Below are 24,709 nucleotides of genomic sequence, written 5' to 3'. Positions count from 1 at the left end.
CAAAAATATGCGATGCCCTGATTCCATCCCTTGCACCAACACTCCTGTACTCTGGCACTACTATGTATGGTCCTAATGGTTTCCCAAGCACCATACCACAAGGTCCATCAGGCCCACACCACATGACGGATCCAAACTGGGTGTGGTCCCTATAAAATTCAAAATGAAATAAGGGCTGAAGATTCATGAAGAAAAGAAGGGGGCTGGAGTAGTACAGGAATAAGGCATTTGTCTTCCATGCAGTCAGTTCTGATCCAATCTCAGGGACCACATATAATCCCCCAGCACTGACAATAGGGAGCTCTGAGCAGAGTAAAGGGAGACTCCAAGCACCACTACATGGTCCCAACATTTAAAATAAATATAGGGGGCCGGAGCGATAGCACAGCGGGTAGGGCGTTTGCCTTGCACGCGGCCAACCCGGGTTCGATCCCCGGCATCCCATATGGTCCCCCAAGCACCGCCAGGAGTAATTCCTGAGTGCAAAGCCAGGAGTAACCCCTGAGCATCGCTGGGTGTGACCCAAAAAGCAAAAAAATAAATAAATAAATAAATAAAAAAATAAAATAAATATAGTATAGCACAACAGAAAATTGTGCAAACTCTCATTTAAAAGACTTATTTAGCATAAAACTATGACAATGTATTATAGAATAGTATGTAATTATAGAATGTATTTATAACATGCAGACACATAATATGTGACAAATATATATTTAAGCAGTGTTTCTCAAACCTTCTTCCAGTTTTGGCCCCCTTCTGACTTTGTCTTAACCCCCTCCTGCTTACCAGTTAGCACCCTAGTTTCACTTATGAAACCTCCCTTCTTCCCTCTGCCATATAGAGCTGCACTCAGGGCTTACTCCTGGCAGTGCAATCAGGGATCAACTCTGATGATGCTTGGAAAACAATATGGGGTGCTGGGAATAAACCCTGGGCCAGGGGCTTGTAAGGCAAGAGCCATAATTGCAGTTCTGGCTTTTGAAAAACTGAGTTATAAATCATTTAGTATGTAACTTACCCTTAAAAACAACAGGATGTTGTGAGTTTTAGTATACTGACCAAGTTGTACGTCCATCACACTAACTCCAGAAAATTTTCATCACCTCAAAAACAAAACTCTGAATCTACTAGCAGACATTTCCCATACTTCCCCAATCCCTGAAAACCATTTGATACTCTGTAGAATTGCTATTTTTCAGCCCACTTTATACTACCTATTCATAAGTAAAATTTACTTAATCCTTTTGTACTCCTGTTTCAACTACAAGAGAAGTATAGGGGCTGGAGCAATAGCACAGCGGGTAGGGTGTTTGCTGATCTGGGTTCGATTCCCAGCATCCCATATGGTCCCCTGAGCACCACCAGGTGTAATTCCTGAGTGCAAAGCCAGGAGTAGCCCCTGTGCATCGCCAGGTGTGACCCAAAAAGCAAAAAGCAGAAAAAAAAGAGGTCTAATAATTTCCAGGGCTAAAGAGATAGTACAGGGGGGCTGGAGTGATAGCACAGCAGGTAGGGTGTTTGCTTTGCACTCGACCAACCTGGGTTTGATTTCCAGCATCCCATATGGTTCCCCAAGCACCGCCAGGAGTAATTCCTGAGTGCAGTGCCAGGAGTAACCCCTGAGAATTGCCGGGTGACCCAAAAACCAAAAAAAAAAAAAAAAAAAGAGTACAGGGGACAAAGCACTTGCCTTGCAAGTGGCCAACTCCAGTTCAATCACCACTGTCACACAGTCCTGCAATAGAACTTGTTACCTCAACCACAGAGCCATGAGTATCCCCTAGACATTGCAGGGTGTGGCTCAAAACCAGCTCTAACAGGAAAAATTTCTATATTTGGACAAGAAGGAATCAGGGAGGGAGGGAAGCTTCAATCAAATGCTCTCTTTGTAATCACTAGTCTATCATGGTAACTATGTTATGGAATATGAATTTTAGAACAGGTAAGTTATCCATCTTATCCATCCATGACTATATTCATAGTTTTGGTCTTCACCTGACAATGAATGAATTAACCAAAGAATAGAAATTTCACCCAAAAAACAGCATTCACCAGTAAGGCTATTTATATTTAGAACACGGAAAACAAGTCACGCACTCTTTTTGTTTTTGTTTTTTTTCTGCTTTATTTTTTTTTGGGGGGGGGTCACACCTGGCAATGCACAGGGGATCATATGAGATGCTGGGAATTGAACACGGGTCGACGCGTACAAGGCAAACACCCTACCCGCTGTGCTAGTGCTCCAGCCCCAAGTCATGCACTCTTGGAAAAACCAAAGTAAATATAATTCAGAGACATACTTAGGATCAAGCACTGGAAATTAAGTTTAAAGCCAAAAAGACCAAACTGCATACTTCTTTGTAATTCAACAAAGCTTTCCTTTTAAAATAAAAACAAACCTAAGGCCAGGGAGATAACTCAAAAAAGCAGAGCACATGCTTAGCATCCTTTGAGCCCAAAATCTGATTTGTAGTTCTGCATAACATCCCTGGGCACTAAAGATTATACCTTTGGTGATCCCTAAGGACCACTTAATGCCCCCATCTGAAATAATAAGAACAACTATCGGTTTTACCCACACAAACTGAAATATACGATGCAAGTAATCAGGAAAAGGAGTGGGAAATCAAGTTAAAGTTCTAAGGTCCATGTATAGTCCAGAAGGGTAAAAGAACGAGTAATGTTTGACTCTGTAAGTCATGACTGCACGTCACACCTCTACATAAGCATTTAAAAGGTGGGGTAGTGGAACCAGAGCTATAGTTCAGCAGGTATAGCTTTTGCCCTGCATGTGGGGGACTGGCGTCTGATCCCCAAGACCCCAAAATGGTCTCCTGAGCACCACTGGGTGTGGTCAAAAAACTGGGGGGTATTATATATATTTAACATCTTAAAGAAGAATATGAAATAATGTTTAAAAGACTGCAAATTCAAATAACTCAAGAGAAAAATAAAGAACACTGGGCTGGAGAGATAAGTCAAAGGGCTAAAGAGCTAAGCACAGGGTTTGCAAGCTGGAGCCCTGGGTTCAATCCCCTGGCACCACCAGGTGTAGCCCAAAACAAAAAAATAAGGCAAATTAATAGGATGCCATTATTTTAAATCCAAAATAGATAATGAATGTAAATATACTAATCTTCCTGCCCCGTCTCTACCCCGCCATCAATTTCATTTTAAGGGGTCCCAGGGAAAGAAGCTCCTGTAAATGGAATGATCACATTTTCTTTAGCTATTCCACACTTCAGCCTGGAAGTGGCTGGGCACACTGGACATGTTCCCATCATCCAAAGACACACTGGACATGATGAAGTTGATCATGACAGTACACCAAGCAGAAGAGCACAGCAGAGCAGGACATAACCAGCACAGGCCACATGGCTTATGTGTGTGTGTGTGTGTGTGTGTGTGTGTGTACACAAACACACGCTCACATACACACACACGTGTATCACCTAGCAGTGCTCATCTCACTATCTACAGTGCTTGGAAGATCATGTGTTGCTGGGAAAGAACCCAGGGCTTCACACATGCAAGGCTGTGAAGGCTTTATGACTGAGCCAGCCCAAGTTTTATTGAGAAGGAAACAAGTCTTAGGAGTATCATGGTCTCAGCAGTAAACAGGATGTGGAGCAATATCCAAAAGCAATTTGTAAGAGTCAGAGTTATTGACAGGAGTTAAGATATGTGCTTTGCATGTAACCATCCCTGACTCAATCTCCAGCACTACATACAGTACCTCGAGCACCACAAGATGTGACCCAAGAACCCCACCATGGTGATCTGGGTAATCCTTGAAACCATATGCACTCTTGGAAAATACAACAAGCATTGCATCCTTTTTTGGTTTTGTTTTGCATTTTGTTGCTTTTGGGCCATACCTGGTAATGTTCAGCGGTTACTTCTGGTTCTACACTCAGGAATTACTCCTAAGTAATGGGATGCCAGCGATCGAACCCAAATCATCTGTATGCAAGGCAAGTGCCTTACCTGCTATATTATCTCTCCAGTCCTATACTGTATCTTGTGCCTAGGCAATGAACCCAGTCTAACTGGCAAAGAATCAACAGAAGGGGCCCTTCAGGCCTCTTGTGCACCACTGGGATATAAAAATAAAGCAAAACAACAACAAAATTCCAGACATTCCTTAGATATCTGTCCATATCACCTGAGATGTGTAACTTTCCCTCCCCTTCTCATATTTCTATGAACATATTTCTATAAAAAATTTAGTGGGGGAGGAAGAAGAATATAAAGACAATGGGAGAGTATCTTGGACACTTTAGCGGTAGTAAAAGTGCAATAACTTTATACATCAAAATCATGAACACTGGGGATAAAGTGTTTGCCTGGCATGTGGCTCCTGGTTCAGTCCCCAAACCTGCAGAAGGTCGCCAAAGCACTATCAGGAGGACCCCTCAGTAAAGAGCCAGGAGCAAGTCCTGAGAACCTCAGGGTATACAGCTTAACGCCCCCCTCCTTTAGTGAAATATCACTAAATGTGATACTAATGTTATCATGTTATATAAACAGCAATTAAAAATTTCATATATTCTTTTTTTTTCTTTTTGGGTCACACCTGGTCATGCACAGGGGTTACTCCTGGCTTTGCACTCAGGAATCACCCCTGGCGGTGCTCAGAGGACCATATGGGATGCAGGGAATCGAACCCAGGTCAGCAGCATGCAAAGCAAATGCCCTACCCACTGTACTACTGCTCCAGTCCCTCAAATATATTCTCCATAATAAAACATTTTAACTGGATGAAAACACAATCAAACTGAATGACTACTGAAATATAGAAATACTAAGATTGTAAAAAGGGTTGAAAGTAAAAACAGAAAAACATACTACTATGTGTTTAATAGCGATAGCACAGCGGGTAGGGCATTTGCCTTGCACGTGGCCGAACCGGGTTCGAATCCTCCATCCCGCTCAGAGAGCCCGGCAAGCTACCAAGAGTTTCTCATCCACAAGGCGATATGCCAAAAACCGTAACAAGTCTCGCAATGGAGACGTTACTGGTGCCCGCTTGAGCAAATCGATCAGCAAAGGGATGACAGTGATACTATCATTTATACCTATGCGATATATAATATCTATATATTATCTCTAAGCTAACTCCTTCTTGTAACCCTGGTTTAAATGCTTCTTCCTAATCCCATGGAGATTGTAATACATTCACTAAATGCTCCTGCACTATATATCATATTCCACTACTGTACATACTACTATACTACCTATGACTATAAAACACTGGGCTGGAGTGATAGCACAGCGGTAGGGCGTTCGCCTTTCACACAGCCAACCACTGTTCGATTCCTTCGCCCCTCTCGGAGAGCCCGGCAAGCTACCGAGAGTATCTCGCTCGCACGGCAGAGCCTGGCAAGCTACCCGTGGCGTATTCAATATGCCAAAGACAGTAACAATAAGTCTCACAATGAGAGATGTTACTGGTGTCCACTCAAACAAATCGATGAGCAATGGGATGACAGTGACTATAAAACACTAGCCAAAATGATGACGATTTACCTATACTGTTATCAAAGGCAAAAAGCATCACCAGTGATTAAGTGCAACACTTGATGATAAAAGGTTAAATTATCTACTGAATATGTATATGGGTCAAAAAGAAATCACAACAGAAATCATCTTGTCCTGGAAGAAGGAAGGAAAGAAAGGAAGAAAGGAAGGAAGGAAGGAAGGAAGGAAGGAAGGAAGGAAGGAAGGAAGGAAGGAAGAAAGAAAGAAAGAAAGGAAGGAAGGAAGGAAGGAAGGAAGGAAGGAAGGAAGGAAGGAAGGAAGGAAGGAAGGAAGGAAGGAAGATGAAATTAGTGAGCTTTTTATTATTTCTCAGGTGTTGGCAATCAGCAAAACAAACCCAAAGAAACTTAATGGGAATATGGAGAAGTAGTAGAGTGCATAACTTGAGTTTCTGGAGTCCTGAGTTAAATCCCCAACACAGACCTTCATTTGCAACCCCTAGAACAAGTGTAATTCCTACTCTGATGCATCATTACCACCACAATTTTTTTTTAATTTTATTGATTCACCGTGAGATATAGTTACAAGCTTTCATGTATGAGTTACAATCACACAATGATCAAACACCCATCCCTCCACCAGTGCACATTCCCTACCACCAACATCCCTCATATACCCCAACCTTTCCCACCCTCCCACTGCCTCCATGGCAGACAATATTCCCCATACTCTCTCTCTACTTTTGGGCATTATGCTTTGCAGTGCAGATACTGAGAGGTTATCATGTTTGGTCCTTTATCTACTTTCAGCACACATCTCCCATCCTGACCGATTCCTCCAACCATCGTTCTCTTAGTGATCCCTTCTATATTCCAGCTGTCCTCTCCCCGCCAGATCGTGAGGCAGGCTTCCAACTATGAACTATGGAGCAATCTTCCTAACCCTCCTATCAATACTGTCCTCGGGTGTCCGTCTTGTTATTTTATACTCCACAAATGAGTGCATTCCTTCTACATCTGTCCCTCTCTTTCTGATTCATTTCATATAGCATGATACTCTCCACATCTATCCACTTATAAGCAAATTTCATGGCTTCATCTCTCCTAACAGTTGCACAGTATTCCATTGTGTAGATGTACCGAAGTTTCTTTAATCAATGATCTGTTCTCAGTCACTTGGGTTGTTTCCAGATTTTGGCTACTGTGAACAGTGCTGCAATGGACATACAGGTACAGATGTCATTTCTAGGGGCTGGAGCGATAGCACAGCAGGTAGGGCATTTGCCTTGCATGTGGCTGACCTGGGTTTGATTCCCAGCATCCCCTAAGGTCCCTGAGCACTGCCAGGAGTAATTCCTGAGTGCAGAGTCAGGAGTAACCCCTGTGCATTGCTGGGTGTGACACAAAATGCAAAAAAAAAAAAACCATGTAATTTCTACTGCATCACCACAAATTTTAATTGATAAACCTCCAGCAAACCTTATAAAGAAAGGAAAAAAAAACCTTATAAAGAAAGGTGGAAAGCCTGAGAGACAGTGCAGCGATTATTAAATGGCTTCCTTTGCTATGCTGCCTACACAGGTTCGAACCAGTTAGACCCCCTGCTCCCTGATAAACACATGGTGCCCCAAGCACCACCAGGGGTCATTCTGAATAGAGAACCAGAATAGTTCCTGAGAACTGCAATGAATCTCCCAGAATACAGAAGAGACATTGCACAGGGGAGCAGAAATAGAAATTAATGAAATGAGAACATAGGCCTGAAATACATAATACGTATCATTTGTGCTAAAATTTTTTAATTGTTCATTAATATGTATAGGCCCTAAATGTCCAAGGTTTCCACCACTTGGGCATCTGGTACAGAAGAGCTTGCTTCTCTTTTCTCGTGGTCAGTTTAAAATGTATTTTTAGGGGCTACAGAGACAGTACAGCAGAAATGGCACTGGCCTTCTGTGTGGCAGACATGGGATCAATCCCCAGCACCCTATATTGATCCCCCAAGTCCAGTTGGGAGTGATCTCTGTGCAGTCAGGAGTTAGCCCTGAACATCACAGAGAGGGATTCAAAAATGAAAAAAATGAATAAAATCTTTATAGAGACTATTAGGTCAGTTACTATTTTTTCTTTTGCTTTCTGGTATTTTAACTTGGATCACTTAGACTGAGAACATATTTAGAATGGCTTAGCATTTTCAGTTCTGTTCTTTTTCTTCTTAAAAGCACATCTTATAAAATTAAGAATAACTCATCAGCACCTATATTTATAGCAGCATTATTCACAGTAGCCAAAAGGTGGAAGCAACCCATGTCTATCAACAGCTGAATGGATAAACAAAATGTGGCATATACATGGAATAAAGTATTATTCAATCTCAAAAAGGAAGAAAATTCTGATATAAGGTATAGCATTTGATTGACCTGATAGCACTGTGCTGAGTAAAGTAAATTGAGTTATGAAAGAACAAAATTATGCTTTTTCTTGGGAGGCCACATTCAGTGGTGCTCAGGGATCACTCCTGGGGTGGGTGGTGGTTTAGGGGACCATGTGGGGATGTTGGTGATTGAACCAGGGTTGGCTACATGCAAAACCAGAACTCTACCCACTGTAATATCACTCTAGCCCAATACTGTTTTTTGAATTAACTGATTAGGAGGCCAGGGAGATAACAATTCAAAGGACTGGCATATATATGCCTTGCCTGACTCAGGTCCAGACTAAGTGCTGGCACTGTATGACTCCTAGAGCACTACCTAGAATAGCCCTGCTGGACCTGAGCACACTATATCATGGGAGGCCCAAGCACAGAACCATCAGGCCCACACAGTCAGAATGAGTTTAGCTGGGGGTCATCCTTGAGCACGCTCTTTGAGGAGAAATGGGCAAGTCCAAAATAAGTAAAATTAATTGATCTGCATTACTGTGATCCAATCTTACCACTGTGAAATTGCATAAAACCTTCCTCAAACACCCCACATGGATGTCTTTGAGATGAAGTCTAGATTTTTCTGCTAGTCTTTCATAAATCTGGCTTCTACCTACTACCTCTAAGATTACTCTTATCACTGGACTTTCCTTTCACTCTAAGGAAGCATTATTCAATCATTTTACATGTGCCAGCTGTCACCTGTCATGCATATAGGCCACAGACTGGCATTTATAACTGGTAGATCAGTAGTTCTCAACCTTCCTACACCTGTGGACTGGTGGATAAAAACCATTACGCTAAAGAAAAAAATTTTTTTTTGTATTTTGGCTTATGGGCCACACCCTACAGTGCTCAGCGTCTACCAGCTCTGTACTCTAGGGTCGCCTCTGGAGTACTTGATGGGCCTATGTGGTAATGCCAAGGATTAAACCTGGGCCTCCCAATAAACACAAACCATGTACTTTTGCCATTTAGCCTGAGTTTTTAACTTTAAAAAAATTAATTACCATTAGTTACTATATAGAATACACATCTTTTTTTTTTTGGGGGGGGGGGGAGTTAACCATACCAGCGGTACTCAGGGCTTACACCTGAAACTGCACTCAGCAATCACTCCTGTTGGGTTTGAGGGACCATATATGGTAACCAGGGATCAAACCTGAGTCAGCAGTGTGCAAGGAAAGCACCCTCTACCTGCTGTACCACCACTCCAGCCCCTCATATCTTTGCTTCTTAAAGCTTTCAGTCTACGAATTCTAACATCTTAAAGTCTTCTGTCCATTTCATTAAATACCCACTGTGTGTCAGGCATAGGCATATAATAATTATATCCTGTGAAATACAGTTATTCACAAATGAGATTAAACTTTATTTCTTGTTTACAGTCTAGCAGGAATAAGCAAGGTAGATTTGGATCTTTTCCTCTGCTTTATATTTTTCAACCTGTTTATAAATTCCTTTCCTTTCCTTTTCTTTTCTTTTTGAGTCAATCCTGGCATTGCACAGGGATTACTCCTGGCTCTGCACTCAGGAATTACTCCTGGCAGTGCTCAGGGGACCATATGGGATGCTGGGAATCGAACCGGTTGGCCGTGTGCAAGGCAAATGCCCTACCTGCTGTGCTATCGCTCCAGCCCAAACTTCCTTTCTAATTCATCCTCTACAATGATATCAGAGTGAAGTTATGTAAAAATAAATCATATTTGCTTCCTTATCCTAAAAACACTCATTAATTTTCTTACTGCTAATAAATTGTACATTTAGAATTGATTATAAAATTTTATTTTCTCACAAAGTTATTCATAATTGGGTTTTAGGTGTACAATGTTCCAGCACAATCCCTTAACCAGTACCCCATTCCCTCCACCAATATCACCAGTTTTCCTCCTGCCCTGCCAATCTGCTTCTATGGCAGGCATTAGAAACATATATATATTTTTTTACTTTTTACGTCACACCTGGCGATGCACGGTGTTTACTACTGGCTTTGCACTCAGGAATTACTCCTGGAGGTGCTCAGGGGACCATATGGGATGCTGGGAATTGAACCCGGGTCAGCTTCGTGCAAGGCTAACGCCCTAACCGCTATACTATTGCTCCAGCCCCTAGAAACAATTCTTTTTAACACCAAATGAAAGAAAACAAAAGACACCTTTGTAGCTTTTCAAAAATTGCTCTTAGAACAAAGTCTAAAAATTTCCCAGGTATCTCGTGGACCACGCTGCATTCTGATTCCTCTTCATCTGTTCTTACCTTGAACATCTCTTATTAACTGTTACAGGAATGCTAGCCCTTTCTCTTTTTTTTTTTTTGGCTTTTTGGGTCACATCCAGCTGTGCACTCCTGGCGGTGCTGGGGAACCATATGGGATGCTGGGAATCGAACCCGGGTCGGCCGCGTGCAAGGCAAACGCCCTACCCGCTGTGCTATCACTCCAGCCCCAGTAGTAATTGTTCTTTGATCTCCATCTTCTTACATATTTCCCTCTGCACCTGTATCTGGTTAACTCTAGCTCATCCCTCTTTTTTTTGTTTGTTTGTTTGTTTTGTTTACTTGGGGTAGGGGGTGTGGGGATGTTTGAGACTATGCCTGGCAGGGTGTAGGGGCTATTTCTGGCATAGTGCTTGGGGGTCATTCCCAGAATTACTGAGGGAATAATGTGCAACACTTAGTTTATTCAAAGGACCAGAGGGCAGCTTTGCTATCTTTCTGGCCTAACTTCCCTTAATTTTTTGGGGGGGCGGGGGGCATACCTGGTATGTATGTACCTCAGTGTAGTTACTCCTGGCTCTACACTCAGGAATTATTCCTGGTGATGCTTGGGGGACAGTATGGAATGCAGTTGATGGATCAAAGGTTAGCTGCATGCAAGGCATAGGTATGAGCCACTTCACTATCACTCAAGCCCCTTATCCCTTAAATTTCAACTTCGTCACTTCAGAGAATTCAGAGTAATTTAAATTCCCATTCTTTACACTCTCAGCCACCTGTGCACTTCTCCTTGCTACTTTTTTTTTTCTTTTTGGGTCACTCCTGGCTCTGCACTCAGGAATTACCCCTGGCCCACACCTTTTGCGCTTGCCGTCCAACCTGGCACATGCAGAGTACCTTCAGGCTCAACCCTGTAGAAACGATGCTTTAGAGCCTTGACCTTACTGGCCAAAGATCGCTCCACGTGGAGGACAGCAGGGCTAGATGTGACCAGACCCATGCATGCACACTTATCTTCCGGCAGTTTCGGCCAGTATACAGAGATAATGGGAACGCAGGCATCACTGAGAAAGAAGAACACTGTGGACACCTAATTGAGGCCCACAAGGAATGCATGAGAGCCCTGGGATTTAAGATATGAAATGGTTGTCTGCTCTGAATGAATGATTCCTGAAGAAGGAAGATCGAATAATTTGGGGAGTTCTTTGATACTCTTTAACACATGGGAAAAAATGTATTTATAATTTATTATAAAAAAAGAGGGGAGGGGCTGGAGTGATAGCACAGCGGGTAGGGCATTTGCCTTGCATGCAGCTGGCCCATCCCTGAGCACCGCCAGGAGTAATTCCTGAGTGCATGAGCCAGGAGTAACCCCTGTGCATCGCAGGGTGTGACCCAAAAAGAAAAAAAAAAAAAAGAGGGGAAATAGCCCTGGTCAGGAAAAAAAAAAAAAAAGGCAAAGAGATAAATTATGAAGATCTGGCACAATGTTTCCTGCATGAAAAAGATCGCTAGAGGAACCTGGATCTACAACACCACTTCTGCTGTCACAGTCTAGTCTATCACAGGAAGATAAAAAAAAAACAATAAAAGCTCCATCATTTGCAATAATGATAGTCTAATAATTATAATAATAAATTGGCATAACACACACATACACACACATTTAGAATTGAAAGAGAACATTTATTTCCAATTTAAAATAACTTACATCTTTGGCACATAAATAAAAATTGGTACTTCCTTAAGAAACATCAAAAAATATATTAATTTGGGCTGGAGTGATAGCACAGCGGGTAGGGTGTTTGCCTTGCACGAGGTCGACCCATGTTCGATTCCCAGCATCCCATATGGCCCCCCAGCACCGCCAGGAGTAATTCCTGAGTGCAGAGCCAGGAGTACCTCTGTGCAATGCCAGGTGTGGCCCAAAAAGCAAACATACATACATACATACATAAATAAATAAATAAATAAATAAATAAATAGAATATATTATTTGATATTGAATAGATTGGTCAATGAACTGAGCACATCAAGTGCATGCTAGATTACTAGGTTCAATCTCCGCACCACATGGTCCCCAGGGCTCTACTGGGAGCAACTCCCTAAAGCACAGAGCTGAGAATAGCCCCCAAGTACTGGCAGGCATGGCTTTAAAACAAAACACACACAAAGAAAAATCATAATGGCAATACTAGTAGAGAACTACAAGGCAAAGCAGGAGAGTACAGTGGGTAGGTGTTTGCAGGATTAGATCCCAGGTGCCATGTATGAAAACAGAGCCAGGAGTTAAGTCCTGAACACCGCTGGGTGTGAGGAAGAAAGGGATGAAGGGAGGAAAGGAAGAAAGGCAGGCAATAAGTACTTTTTCAAATCATTTAATGTCTTCAAAAAATGCAAAGTTAAACAAAATAACATAATAAAATCAACTTTACCACAGGCCAATGAGGTATACTCTAGGTAGCTTGCTCTCCAAGAGGGGCGGAGGAAGCAAACCTGGGTTGGCTGCGTGCAAGGCACCCTACCCGCTGTGCTATGGCTCCAGCCCAAGTAATAAGGTATTTGAGTGAATACCATTTATTTAAAAATTAAAGAGTGATCTAACCAATATTATATTTACATTTTGTTTTAAATAATATATACTACACTCATTAAATGTATCTATATTTAGAGAATAAGGAAAATAACAGTGCCAAGTAAGTAATGCCACATCAGAAATAAACTTTGTAACTTTCCACATGGTGACTTAATAAAAGAATTAAAAAAAAAAAAGAAATAAACGAGAAATGCTAAATAAACTGATTCAGGTCAGGATTAGAACCAAAGTATAACTGATTCAAAAGCTGTACATACTGTCTTCCTAAGAAAAAAATATGTAACAAAATAGCAAAGGAATAGGTTTGAGAATTTCTGAACAGAGAAGACTAATATTAAAATTATAAAATGTAGGCCAGAGAGATCGTACAGCAATTACAGCACTTGCCTCACTTAAATGCAGCCAACTCCAGTTGAATACCCAACACCGTACATGATAACCCAAGCACAACGAGGAGTTACCCCTAAGCAGAGCCAAGAATAGTCCCAATCCCCACTCCCCAATTAAAACCTACATTCTGTCACTGTGTGTGTATGCATGCACGTACAATGGGGAGTAAACTTAGGGTATCACATATGCAAGGCAAATCAGTGGCCAGTACTAAAATGTGAAACCCAAGCACTATTATTTAATACTAGGCCCTCCAAAATCGTTTTATGGTAGGGGAGGAGGGGTAGGTTTGGTCATACCCATGATGCTCTAGGGTCCATCCCAACATGCTCAGGGACCATGTGGTGCTGGGGAATCTGAAGTTCCTGCATAAAAAGCATGCATGCCAATCCTTTGGGCCATCCCCTGGGCTTCTCCACTGTTTAGGAGCTGTTTAGATCTGATTTTTTTTTTTTTTGGGAGACACACTGAGTGGTGCTTAAGGGCCACACAGAGTGATGCTTGAGGGATCATACATATACAGTTGTATATACTGAGGTGCAAACCAGAGTCATGGGAGCAGCCACAAACTAGGTAAGTGGCCTTAACTATCTGAGGTCCCTAATATGTCTAGGTTTTTTGTTTGTTTGAGGCCACGCCAGGTAATGCTCAAGTGTTACACCTGGCTCTATACTCAGGAATCACTCCTGGCGGTGCTCAGAGACGATATGAAATGCTGGGGATTGAACCTGTTTCGGCCATGTACAAGGCAAGCCCCTTGCAAGTTGTACTACCTTACATGCTGTCCTCAATCCGATTATTTAATTTTAAGGATCCAAAACAAAATAGAAGAAGCATGCCCCTTGATTGTCTTAACGTGTTATATGAAGACACTACAATGTACAAATAACTTGATATCACAAAACTTAACTGTTTTTTCCAAATGTAGCGGTCCACCAACCCCAGGGATTTCCAGTTACCTTGAGAAGGGCATACTACTCTTCTAAGGGTGAAAAATAATCTCTTAAATTAAGATGTTATTTGCTTTTTCCATTTATTGTCTCAGTGGAGTTTTCCACTACCTACACACCATGTGGAGGATACTCAACAGACTGAATTCAGATCATACAGCCATGAGATTCAGATGTCTTCAAAAATTAGACACTAGGGGCTGGAGCAATAGCACAGCGGGTAGAGCGTTTGCCTTGCACGCAGCCAACCCAGGTTCAATTCCCAGCATCCCATATGGTCCCCTGAGCACCGCCAGGAGTAATCCCTGTGCAACACTGATACAAGCTATATTAGAAAATCACTTCAGAGACCTTAGTAATTTCTAAGATCATTAACAGGATTGTCAGAAAAATTAAGATTAAAGGCCAGAGAGATAGTCCAGTAGTTAAGGCACTTGTGTACACACTTGATCTGAGTTCAGTCCCTGGCAGTCACACTGGAAATAATCCCTGAGCTCAGACTCAGGAATAAGACCTGAGCACCACCACCCAGTGTGGCCCCAAAATCAAGAAGACAAAAAAAGAAAAATGTTAAGATTATTGAAATAGTCAATTAAACCTCTTCAGTATTCCTGGTAACTGACACTTTGTTCCCCTAGGCAATAATTTGGAATTCAAAAGAAATGATACAGAAAATAAGGTGAAAAACTAAGCAATGCTAGGACATACGAGCTTTTCTCTTGAGATTAATCTTCCTAATTGTAAATCTATAACATGTTTCTAGTAAATCTACTATAAAACACAAATAACATTCTTAAAATTGCCCCTATATTTCAAGACAGTGATAGACAAAAGCAGATTCTTTATCTCTCCAGATCTGGGCCGGAGAGATAATACAGCAGGTAGAAATTTGCCTTGAATGTGGCCAACCAGATTCTATCCCTGGCATCCCATATGGTCCCCTAAACCCCCAGCACTATTAGGAATAATTCCTGAGTGCAGATCCAGGAGTAACTCCTGGAGGGGGGAGAGGGGGAAGAAAAAGAAAAAGAATGTGTAGTACCAGGGCTGAAGAGATAGCACAGGGGGTAATGTAACTGCCTTGCATGCAGCTGAGATGAGCTCAATCGCTGATACTCTTATGGTCTTCCAAGCCCTGCCAGGGATAATAGCTGAGCAGAGGCAGGGCCTCACAGATACATCAAGTCTTGAGCATAGCTGGATATGGCTTCAAAATAAAACAAGTGTAGACTACTAAAAGAAAGAGAAATCGTTAACAGTTTATAGAAAGATCATCAAAACTGATGTCATTAACTCAATCTGAGACTTCATGAATTAGAACAACTTGCATTCACGATTGAGTACAGAACTTTAAAACTTTAAACGTTTCTATGTTAAAAAAGTCTATCTCACTGGGGGCTGGGGAGATAGCATAGCGGGTAGGGCATGTGCCTTGCACTCAGCCAACCCAGGTTCGATTCCCAGCATTCCCATGTGGTCCCCTGAGCACTGCAAGGAGTGATTCCTGAGTATCCTGAGTATATGAACCAGGAACCCCTGTGTATCACCAGATGTGACCCAAAACGCGCAAAAAAAAAAAAGTCTATCTCACTTCAGTTTTATGAAAGCATCTTTAATACCATTTGACATTTTGTGCCATACTGTGCTAATATCAAAAAATATTTTTTTAACAGAAAGGTTTATTGGAAGTAGAAGGGAAAGGAAAACCCTCCCTAGCCAGGGAGGAACATAGGTCCACATTCAAGACAACAAAATAACAGTTTTAACAAAGCAAAACTAATTTCATTCAATTCAAAAGTGAAAAATCCAGGTTTAGTCTTATGTTTAAGTATGTGTTTATGAGTATGTTTTTTTGTTGGCAGTGACAGGGTTTTGTTGTTTGGGAACCACACCTGACTCTGTGCTCAGGGATCACTCTTTAGTGGTGCCCAGGGAACCATGTGTACTGCCAGGGATCAAATCTGGGTTAGCAGCATGTGAAGCAAGTATCTTAACCCCTGTACTATTTCCCTGGCCCCTATAGGTGTAAGGGGTCTCACATATGTAAGGTAAGTACTCTACCAATGAGCTACATCCCTGGCCTCCCAATCTTTTTTTTTTTGCTTTTTGGGTCACACCCAGCAATGCACAGGGGTCACTCCTGGCTCATGCACTCAGGAATCACCCCTGGCGGTGCTCAGGGGACCATATGGGATGCTGGGATTTGAACCCGGGTCGGCCGCGTGCAAGGCAAACGCCCTACCCGCTGTGCTATCACTCCAGCCCCAGGCCTCCCAATCTTTTAAGTGAAACGTTAGGACTGTAAATTATTGGGTTCACTGATACCCTGGATATATGGACTATAAGTACATACAGTCATATTACTCAAGTGTAAAATGCTATCATTAAACCATTATTTAAATAATAGGGAAATGTAAAATTTACAAGAGCAAAAATGAGTAAAATGTACTAGCTTTGGTGACTTCACAAATTATCTCTGAGTACTGCACGTCTGGCACTATCCGAGGCACAGGGGATACAAAATAAACAACAGGGGCTGGAGTGATAGCACAGAGGGTAGGGAGTTTGCCTTGCACGCGGCTGACCCGGGTTCAATTCCCAGCATCCCATGTGGTCTCCTGAGCACCGGCAGAGGTAATTCCTGAGTGCAGAGCCAGAAGTGACCCCTGTGCATTGCTGGGTGTGACCCAAAAAACAAAAAACAAAATAAACAACAAAAAAGTTTTCATCATTAGGCTAAAATAATACCTCCTATTTTGCATAGAGAAGATCTGGTTTTGATTTGTGACATCCCCACACCCCATCACACCTCCAAGCATGCCCTCAGAACACAAAAGCAGGGGAGAGGCCCCTCAGAACCAGTACATATGACCCAAAAACCAAAAACCACATAAAGTTTTTCATCTTTATAGAATCTGCATTCTACCGATAAAGAAAAACAAGCACACACAAAATAAACTAATTATAAATATAGTTGATGCTTTTAAGACAAACAAGGTTTTGCCACAGATTAGTCACTGAAAGCTAAACTGCGGAATTCAAGAACCCAAAAATAAATAATTCATGGAGTTACATCATTATTACATGAAATCTACAGACCTTTACTAATGCATATAAAAACTTACAGACACTGCACATGAAAACAGTGATCAATCTTTCATTGTCAATGGACAACATTATCTAGCAATAGAGTGGCTTGAACAGATAATTAACCTCACAGTCCCTCAGTGTTTTTAAAACACCATCATAAAAAAACATTAGCCAGATACAAACCTAAATATACTGTGTGAATTAAATGTGTCTGAAGCAGAAATGTATAAAAACTAAGGAAATTGAATAACCATGATATTATTAACATTACATCCAGAAATAGGGATACATTATTAACAATAATGTATTGGTATTGATTCATTAATCTTAACAAATGTAACATACTAACGTAAAATGTTAACAATAGGGTAAACAGGTGCCAAAGAGATAGTATAGCAGTAAGACGCTTGCCTTGCAACCACCTGATCCTGGTTCCATCCCTGGCATCCCATAAGGTTCCCCAAGACTGACAGAAAGATCCCTGAGCTCAGATCCAAACAATTTTTAAAAAGGGGTGAGGGGGCTCAGGACATGGCTATCAATTTTTTTCGTAAGTCTCAAAACTTTTCTGAAAAAATTAAGTATTAAAAAAAAAACTAAGATGCCTTAGAGAAATCGTGGAGTTTAAGGGAAAGTTGGTACAGAAATTTAACTAAGAAATGAGAAGAGTGACTTAGAACATAAATGCTAAGGAAATTCAAAGAAAACCAAGACTTCTTTAAAGCTGTGATCCCTATTCATATAAAACCTTTCTGGGGCAGAGATTAATGGATTTTTCATTCAAACTAAATAGCTCTGCATCATGACATAAGGCAGGCAATGACATCCCTAGAGTGCACAATAAGCACTTTAGATCCTATTTATCAATAATGACCAATAGGTCGTACATTTCTGTATGGCACTTTCCTTAAATTGCCATAAAACAGTTGGACCAGAATCAACGCCAAGAGTTTTTACCGAATTACTCACTTAAAGAAACAACTTTTCTTTACTTCAAAAAAATTTTTGAGAAGAGCTTATTTTTTTCTCAGTAAGGTGGTAAGGGTTAACATGTAGGAAAGGAGAAATATTATTTCTCAGATTTAAATGCAAGTAATATTGCCACTCCTACACTCCTATTAACCTACTTCAATGCCATATAAATTAGTGTTAAGTATTTCAAGGTAGTAGGCTCTAAAATTTATGTCTCAATTTTAAAGATGGCCGTGAAGTGTGTGAGATAAATGAGAGAAAATAAACTGTCCAGTGTCGAGTGTGTATAATGTAGCATAAAATTGAAATTAGCAGGGACAATCTCAGTATCTTAGAGACAGTCATCACAAAATTAAGATCCTATATCTAACACAAAGGAGAAGCATGACCACAACAATTTTACTCATCAGATACCATGGAATATTCAGCATAAACGAATCTTTAAGCCGAAACGGTATTGCAGGTTTAAATCTAATTTAGATATCTGAGGATGAGTTCATCCCTACTCTATTACTCCCGAACCCCAAAGGGAATGCTAGGAAACAAAGATGACAAGGATGTTCCCTTTTCTCTAGCCTTCCCGCACAGGAGTCTCAAAATCTCTAACATGAAAACACTCCAAAAGAAATGGAATCATTAACATGTCCCCAGTAATTCCGGTGTGCACCACCAAGAGGAGAACCAGACACTGCTTCATGTTGAAACGAGGAAAGGGAAGGGGGGGGCGGAAAGGTGAGATGTGAAAAATTCCAAGTAAAACGATCATGACATAGCATCTGGCAGAGATCGGAAAAGCACCAGCACTTGCCAAGAGAACTGTCAGCGATGCCAGCCGGGAGAAGAAAGGGAGGCTTCCCGACCCGCCCCGCCGCCCGCGCCCCAGAGGGCACCCGCAGCACGCCGGGACCCCGCCGCCACCCCGCCGCCCGCGCCTCACCCAGACGGAACCCCACCGTCGCCCCCACGGCGCTCCCCTCCCACCTTCCGGAAGAGCCGCACGTCCCGGGGTCAAGCCCCGGCGGGGAACAACGCCCAGCGCGCCCCCTCCCCGCCCACGGGGGCCCGGGCCGCCTCCCCAAGCCGAGGATCCGGGGTTCGAGCGACGAGTCAGGGTGGGGCTCCCGGCTGGAGAGCGGGGCGGGGGAGCCGCCCGGACGCGGGGAAGAAAGGGATGGCCGGGCGGGGGAGGGTCGCGCCGGGCGGGGACGCCGCGGCGGGGCCGGAAGGGTCGGGACAACCCCCCCCGCCCCCGCCCCGCCTCACCCCCGCGGGCGCCGGGCGAGGGGCAGCCGGTGGCCGCGCCGGCCGTGGAACCGAGAGCGAATGCGGGGCCGGCGCGGGGGAGCCGCACACTCACCGCTCTGCTCCCCCAGGAACACCAGCTTGAATTTCCTCAGCGGATTCCCGAAGTCTCCGCCCGCGGACATGATGGAACCGGAGGAGCTGCCGCCGCCGCAGCCGCCGCCTCAGCCCAGCGACCTCCCGGACCGGCTGACGAAAGCGGCGCAGGGAAGGGCGGGCGCCGCGCTCTTGCGGGCCGTGCAGGGCCCGGCGGCGGAGCGAGGCTGGGGGGCTCTCCTCGGCCGACAGCAGCCGTCGCCGCCGCCTCCCCGCAGAGTTCCCTCGCAGCGCGCGAGGCCCGCGACTAGGAAGGGCAGGAGGGCGGTGTCGGCGGCAGGCGCGAGGGGGCTCGGGCTTCCCCTTCTCAGCACCGGGCGCGGAGGCCGGCGGGGAGAGGCGGGAGGTGGCGGAGCCGGCTGGGCAGACGCGTCTGGGACCTCTCACTCACGTAGCGCCTCGTCTCCCACAGCTGCCGCCGCCGCAGCCCAACCTGCTGAGTGCGCGAGCCTCTGGCGCGGCGCGGGGCGAGCCCGGGCGCGAGCCTGCCGCCCCGCCGGCCGCCGGCGTGCGTGCTTGCGTGCGCGTGCGCGCCGCAGCCCGCGCCCTCCTGATTGTGCCAGCGCTCCCGGCTCCTCCCGCCCCGCGGAGACGCGGACCGCCCAGCTTCCCACTGGCGTTGGGAGAAGCCGGGAGGAGGCGGGGCGGAGCCCGGGGCGGGGGGCGGGGAGGCGAGGGGGTGGACTAAGAAGCTGACGTAACCCAAGGGAGGAGCCAATCGGAAGCAGGCAAGGGCGGGCAGAGACCCGAGTGAGCTGGCGGCGCGTGAGCGCGCGCGGCCTTCGTGGGGCGAGAAGCGGAGGGCGGTGGCGGCCATACTGAGTGTGGCGCGACGCAGCCGGAGGGAGGAGAGGGAAGGAGGGTGGAGGCGGGGCAAGGACGTGGGCAAAATGCGGGTGTGGTCAGAGGGCGCCGAGGTGTGGACCTAAGTGCCTCTTTCTCGAGCTGCCTGCGGTGCCTCCTGTTCTTCAGATCCGCCCTTCGCCTCCCCCACCCCCCCACTTTCCTCATCTTAACGCGATTCCTGCCGTGCACCTCCCAAGGTGCGATCTAAGCTCTTGTGCCCCGGAGTTTCGTAACTAGCAGAAGCCTCCGCATTGTTGCAGATGAGGAAACTGAAACAGAGAAAGGAACTGACTTAACGAAATGCACAAACTCTCAATGGAACCCAGGTTTTCTTCTCCGCGTTGAACCTCTCCAACCGCCTCTTTGATAAACCCACCCCATTTCCCTGGCCTGATTTGGATTATGCCCAGCATTTTGCTCTTCGGGTATTACCCACAGCTCTAGGTAACACCCATCTGTGCTAGAAAATAATTTAGACAACACGTCACCTAAAACTCCTCATTTGACACAGAAACACGAAGGAAACCAGTTCTGTGCAAAAAGGGCACATAAGAAATAAGAAGTACCACCTGACCTTCAACCTAGAAGTGGGGAGAGAAGAGGATGTTTTAAAGTTATACCCGTTCCTGCTAAGGCGGGGCTTCTGACTGCTAAGTGGAGCTCCCTAAATAAGATTTTAATGCAGGTGCTTTTTTGGGGGGTGGGGTGGGGTGGTGTTGGAGATACCCAGAGCTTTAATCAAATTTTCAAATCAGTTCAGAATACAGAAAAATGCCACAACCAAGTAGAGCCTAAGGGAAAAATTATAACTAAAAATGGAAAAAAATAAAAGTAATGTGGATAACTAACATGACATGCTAAAGACTATAACAAATATAAATTTTAAGCCAAATGTAACCCTGGATCAGAAAAGGAGCATTAGCCAAAAACTATAAAAATTGTAACAAGAATATGGACTTTATTTAATTCTATAATTTAGCTAGTTGATTTATTTTGTTATTTAATTTAGTAGAGTCCGTGTAAGTCTCATTTTTGCTTTTCCCAGATCTTTTGATCTAAAAATTGTATCACAGCGGGTAGAGCATGCCATATGGTCCCCTGAGCACCACCAGGAGTAATTCTTGAGTGCAGAGCCAAGAGTAACCCCTACCACTGGATGTGTCCTCAAAACCAAAAAACAAAAAAGCCCAAATAAAAATTATATCAATACTGGTTCATTAATTCCAACAAATGTATTTTACTAACTCAGATTAATCACTGTAGAAAAAAGTTAAGAAAGAAGGAACTATGGAGATTTTTCTATGTTGTCTGCATACTAGTTCTGTAAATGTAACCTTTTTTAAAAATTAAAATCTAAGAGCTGGAGAGTCAGGCAGCTAGGGCACTTGCCTTACACACAGCTGACCCAGGCTCGGTCCCCAGTACCATATATTGTCCCCTGAGCACTCCTGGGAGTGCTCCCTGAGTGCAGAGCCCAGAGTAAGCACTGCTTACTAAATAAGTGAGTAAAATCTATTAGTAAAAGATACATGAAAAATCAAGAACCACAAATCTAAGGGCCAGAGTGAAAGTACAGTGGGTAGGACATTTGCCTTGCATGCAGCTAACCTGGGTTCAGTCCCCAGCATCCCATATGGTCCCCCAGTACTGCTAGGAGTAATTCCTGAGTGCAGAGCCAGGAATAACCTCTGAGCACGCTGTGTGTGACGCCCCCCACCAAAAAAAAATCTATTAGTGAAAGATACATGAAAGATTAAGAACCACAGAATAAGAGAATTTTATATCCAGACACACTTATATACCTTTTCTTATCACTGGGAAGTTATTTGCTTAACTGTAGAAATGGCAGCATCAAACAAGTATCTATTCAAACGAGATGTTTTGTGGAACTAGAATAAATTAAGGAGAAATAATAGAGTTTCTTAAAGTAGCTCTATTCTAGCCTATTGAAGCAACTACTCTATCCCCAAACCTCCTTTTCTATCAGCATTTTACTCACTTTTGGTTCTTGGCCAGTGGCAGAAGAATTTTGAAACACACATCTAAGCCCGGCAAGCTACGAGAGTATCCCACAAGCATGGCAGAGCCTGGCAAGCTCCCGCTGTGTATTCGATACGCCAAAAACAGTAACAAGTCTCACAATGGAGACGTTACTGGTGCCCGCTCAAGCAAATCCATGAACAATGGGACAATAGTGTTACAGTGCTACACCTAAAATGAAGTGGTAAAAACCAGAATCATGACATGGACATTTGATTATTTAAATATTTTTTCTTTTTAAAGTAGCTTGGGGATGGAGAGATAGTACAGCAGGGTAAAGCATTTACCTTGCATACAGCTAACCTGGTTCAATGCTCAGACCATATTTTAAAATTTTATTTATTTATTTATTTATTTATTTAGCTTTTTTTTTTCAATTCTTTTATTGAATCACCATGTGGAAAGTTACAAAGCTTTCAGGTTTAAGTCCCAGTTATACAATGCTCAAACACCCATCCCTTCACCAGTGCACATATTCCACCACCAAGAATCACGGTATACCTCCCGCCACCCCCCCATCCCGCTTCCCCAGCCCCCCACCCCGCCTGTGTAACTGATAAATTTCACTTTACTTTCACTTTACTTTGATTACATTCAGCAATGGAAAACAAATTATCAAATGCTTTCTTTTCAGCAGGTCCGACTTTAGGGGGGAGAAACTCCAAATAATAATAGATTTTTGGTGTTGAAATATTTATTTTTTTTTAAGCAATGTTTTGACTTGCTCCTTGTTTGTTTGGTTTGGTTTTGGGGCCACACCTGGAGTTGCTTTAGGCTTACTCCTGGCTCTGCTCTCAGGGATCACTCCTGGCAGAGTTTAAGACTATATGTGGTGTTGGGGGATGGAACTCAGGTAGGCCACATACAGGGCAAGTGCCATACCCCGTTATACTATCTTCTCTGGAGGAGACAATTTTCTTTTTTTTTTTTTTTTTTTTTGCCACATCTGCTTACTATATGGGATGTTGGAGATTGAACCCAGGTCAGCCACATGCAAGGTTGTACTGTTTCTCCAGCTGCAACAATTCTTTAAAGCATCTAGTTTGGCAGGTCAGGTAGGGCCCTCCACACCAGTAATCCAGAACCCTGGCACATACAAAGAGCTACCAATACCAAGAGACCATTTAAAAGGAAAAATTCTTGCCAACAAAATTGAGTGACTTTTTTTTTTTCTTTCTGATGGGTACTAGGATTTCATTATGTTTCCTGAAATGGCCTTTCAAGAAACATCTCAGGGCTGGAACTATAATTACTTTGTACTTCCTCTTGCACTTTATGAATCAATTCTTCCCTGCTGTTTGGTCTCTGTAGTCACCTAGATAGGTGATGATATTCCCTATCATTTTGAAGAGAGGTCTATCATCTTCTTCTTAGATGTTTCAGTGTTTAAACTCAGCTTTTTTGCATTGACACACATATAATCTCATTCTCCTCTGAAGCCTTAGTCATATTTATCCAGTACTCAGTATAAGTCTTATGTTTTGCCTTCAAAGATCCTTTGATATAAAAATTGTATATTAAGTGCAGTGGAGTTGAACTAATGGAGAAATTGTATGGATAAAAGGTTGAATTAAAGAGGTCTTTTAACTAGTGTTTTCCTTTGGGGGGGAGGTTGTCCTTACCCAGGGTGTCCTTACTCAGGGATCACTCTTGGAAGTACTCTGGAGTGATGCTGGAGATGGAATTGGAGTCCTCTGTATGCAAGACAAGCACCCTACCCACTGTATTATCACTACAGTCCTTGGAAGGTTTTCACTAACTTTCACCTCCATTCCTTTTGTTTTTGTTTGTTTGTTTGTTTGTTTGTTTTGCTTTTTGGGTCACACCTGGCGATGCACAGGGGTTACTCCTGGCTCTGCACTCAGGAATTACCCCTGGCCGTGCCCAGGGGACCATATGGGATGCTGGGATTTGAACCCGGGTCGGCCGCGTGCAAGGCAAACGCCCTACCCGCTGTGCTATCTCTCCAGCCCCTCCATTCCTTTTGGCAGTCTAGTTCGTCCCTGAGATTTTTATCAGCCTCTCCTTACTCATCCTTCTTACGCTGCCATATTGGGGGCTCTTTCATTGTCAAGCAAATGAGGCCCATTGTTGTTACTGTTTTTGGCATATCGAATTCACCACAGGTAGCTTGCCAGGCTCTGCCATGTGGGGCGGGGTACTCTCAGTAGCCTACGGGGCTCGGGCTCTCCGAGAGGGATGGAGGCTTTTAGGGCGGTCTCCAATCTCCCTTACAGGTGTTCCCATGGTTTATACCATATCTGAAGCCCATCAAATATGGTGCAAAAATTATGGAAAATGGGTA

General features: G+C 43.6%; 1 protein-coding gene across 2 annotated transcripts in view; it reads right to left on the bottom strand.

The window, feature by feature from the left end:
* RAB6A (RAB6A, member RAS oncogene family) overlaps nucleotides 1-20,043 on the bottom strand; it is a 44,346-nt gene extending 24,303 nt beyond the window's left edge. Inside the window, exon 1 of one of the 2 annotated variants that reach the window (XM_004618199.2) lies at nucleotides 19,478-20,043. In XM_004618199.2, coding sequence (XP_004618256.1) covers nucleotides 19,478-19,547 — 70 coding nt within the window. In that variant the 5' untranslated portion in view covers nucleotides 19,548-20,043. The remainder of the gene's footprint in view (nucleotides 1-19,477) is intronic. The other variant, XM_004618198.2, reaches the window with a different exon arrangement.
* Between the last annotated feature and the right edge of the window lie 4,666 nt (nucleotides 20,044-24,709).

Source organism: Sorex araneus, chromosome 6 (genome assembly GCF_027595985.1).
Source record: "Sorex araneus isolate mSorAra2 chromosome 6, mSorAra2.pri, whole genome shotgun sequence".
Taxonomy (NCBI): Eukaryota; Metazoa; Chordata; class Mammalia; order Eulipotyphla; family Soricidae; genus Sorex; species Sorex araneus.
The sequence above is the reverse complement of the archived record's forward strand: the minus strand, read 5'-3'. Positions and strand labels throughout refer to the sequence as shown.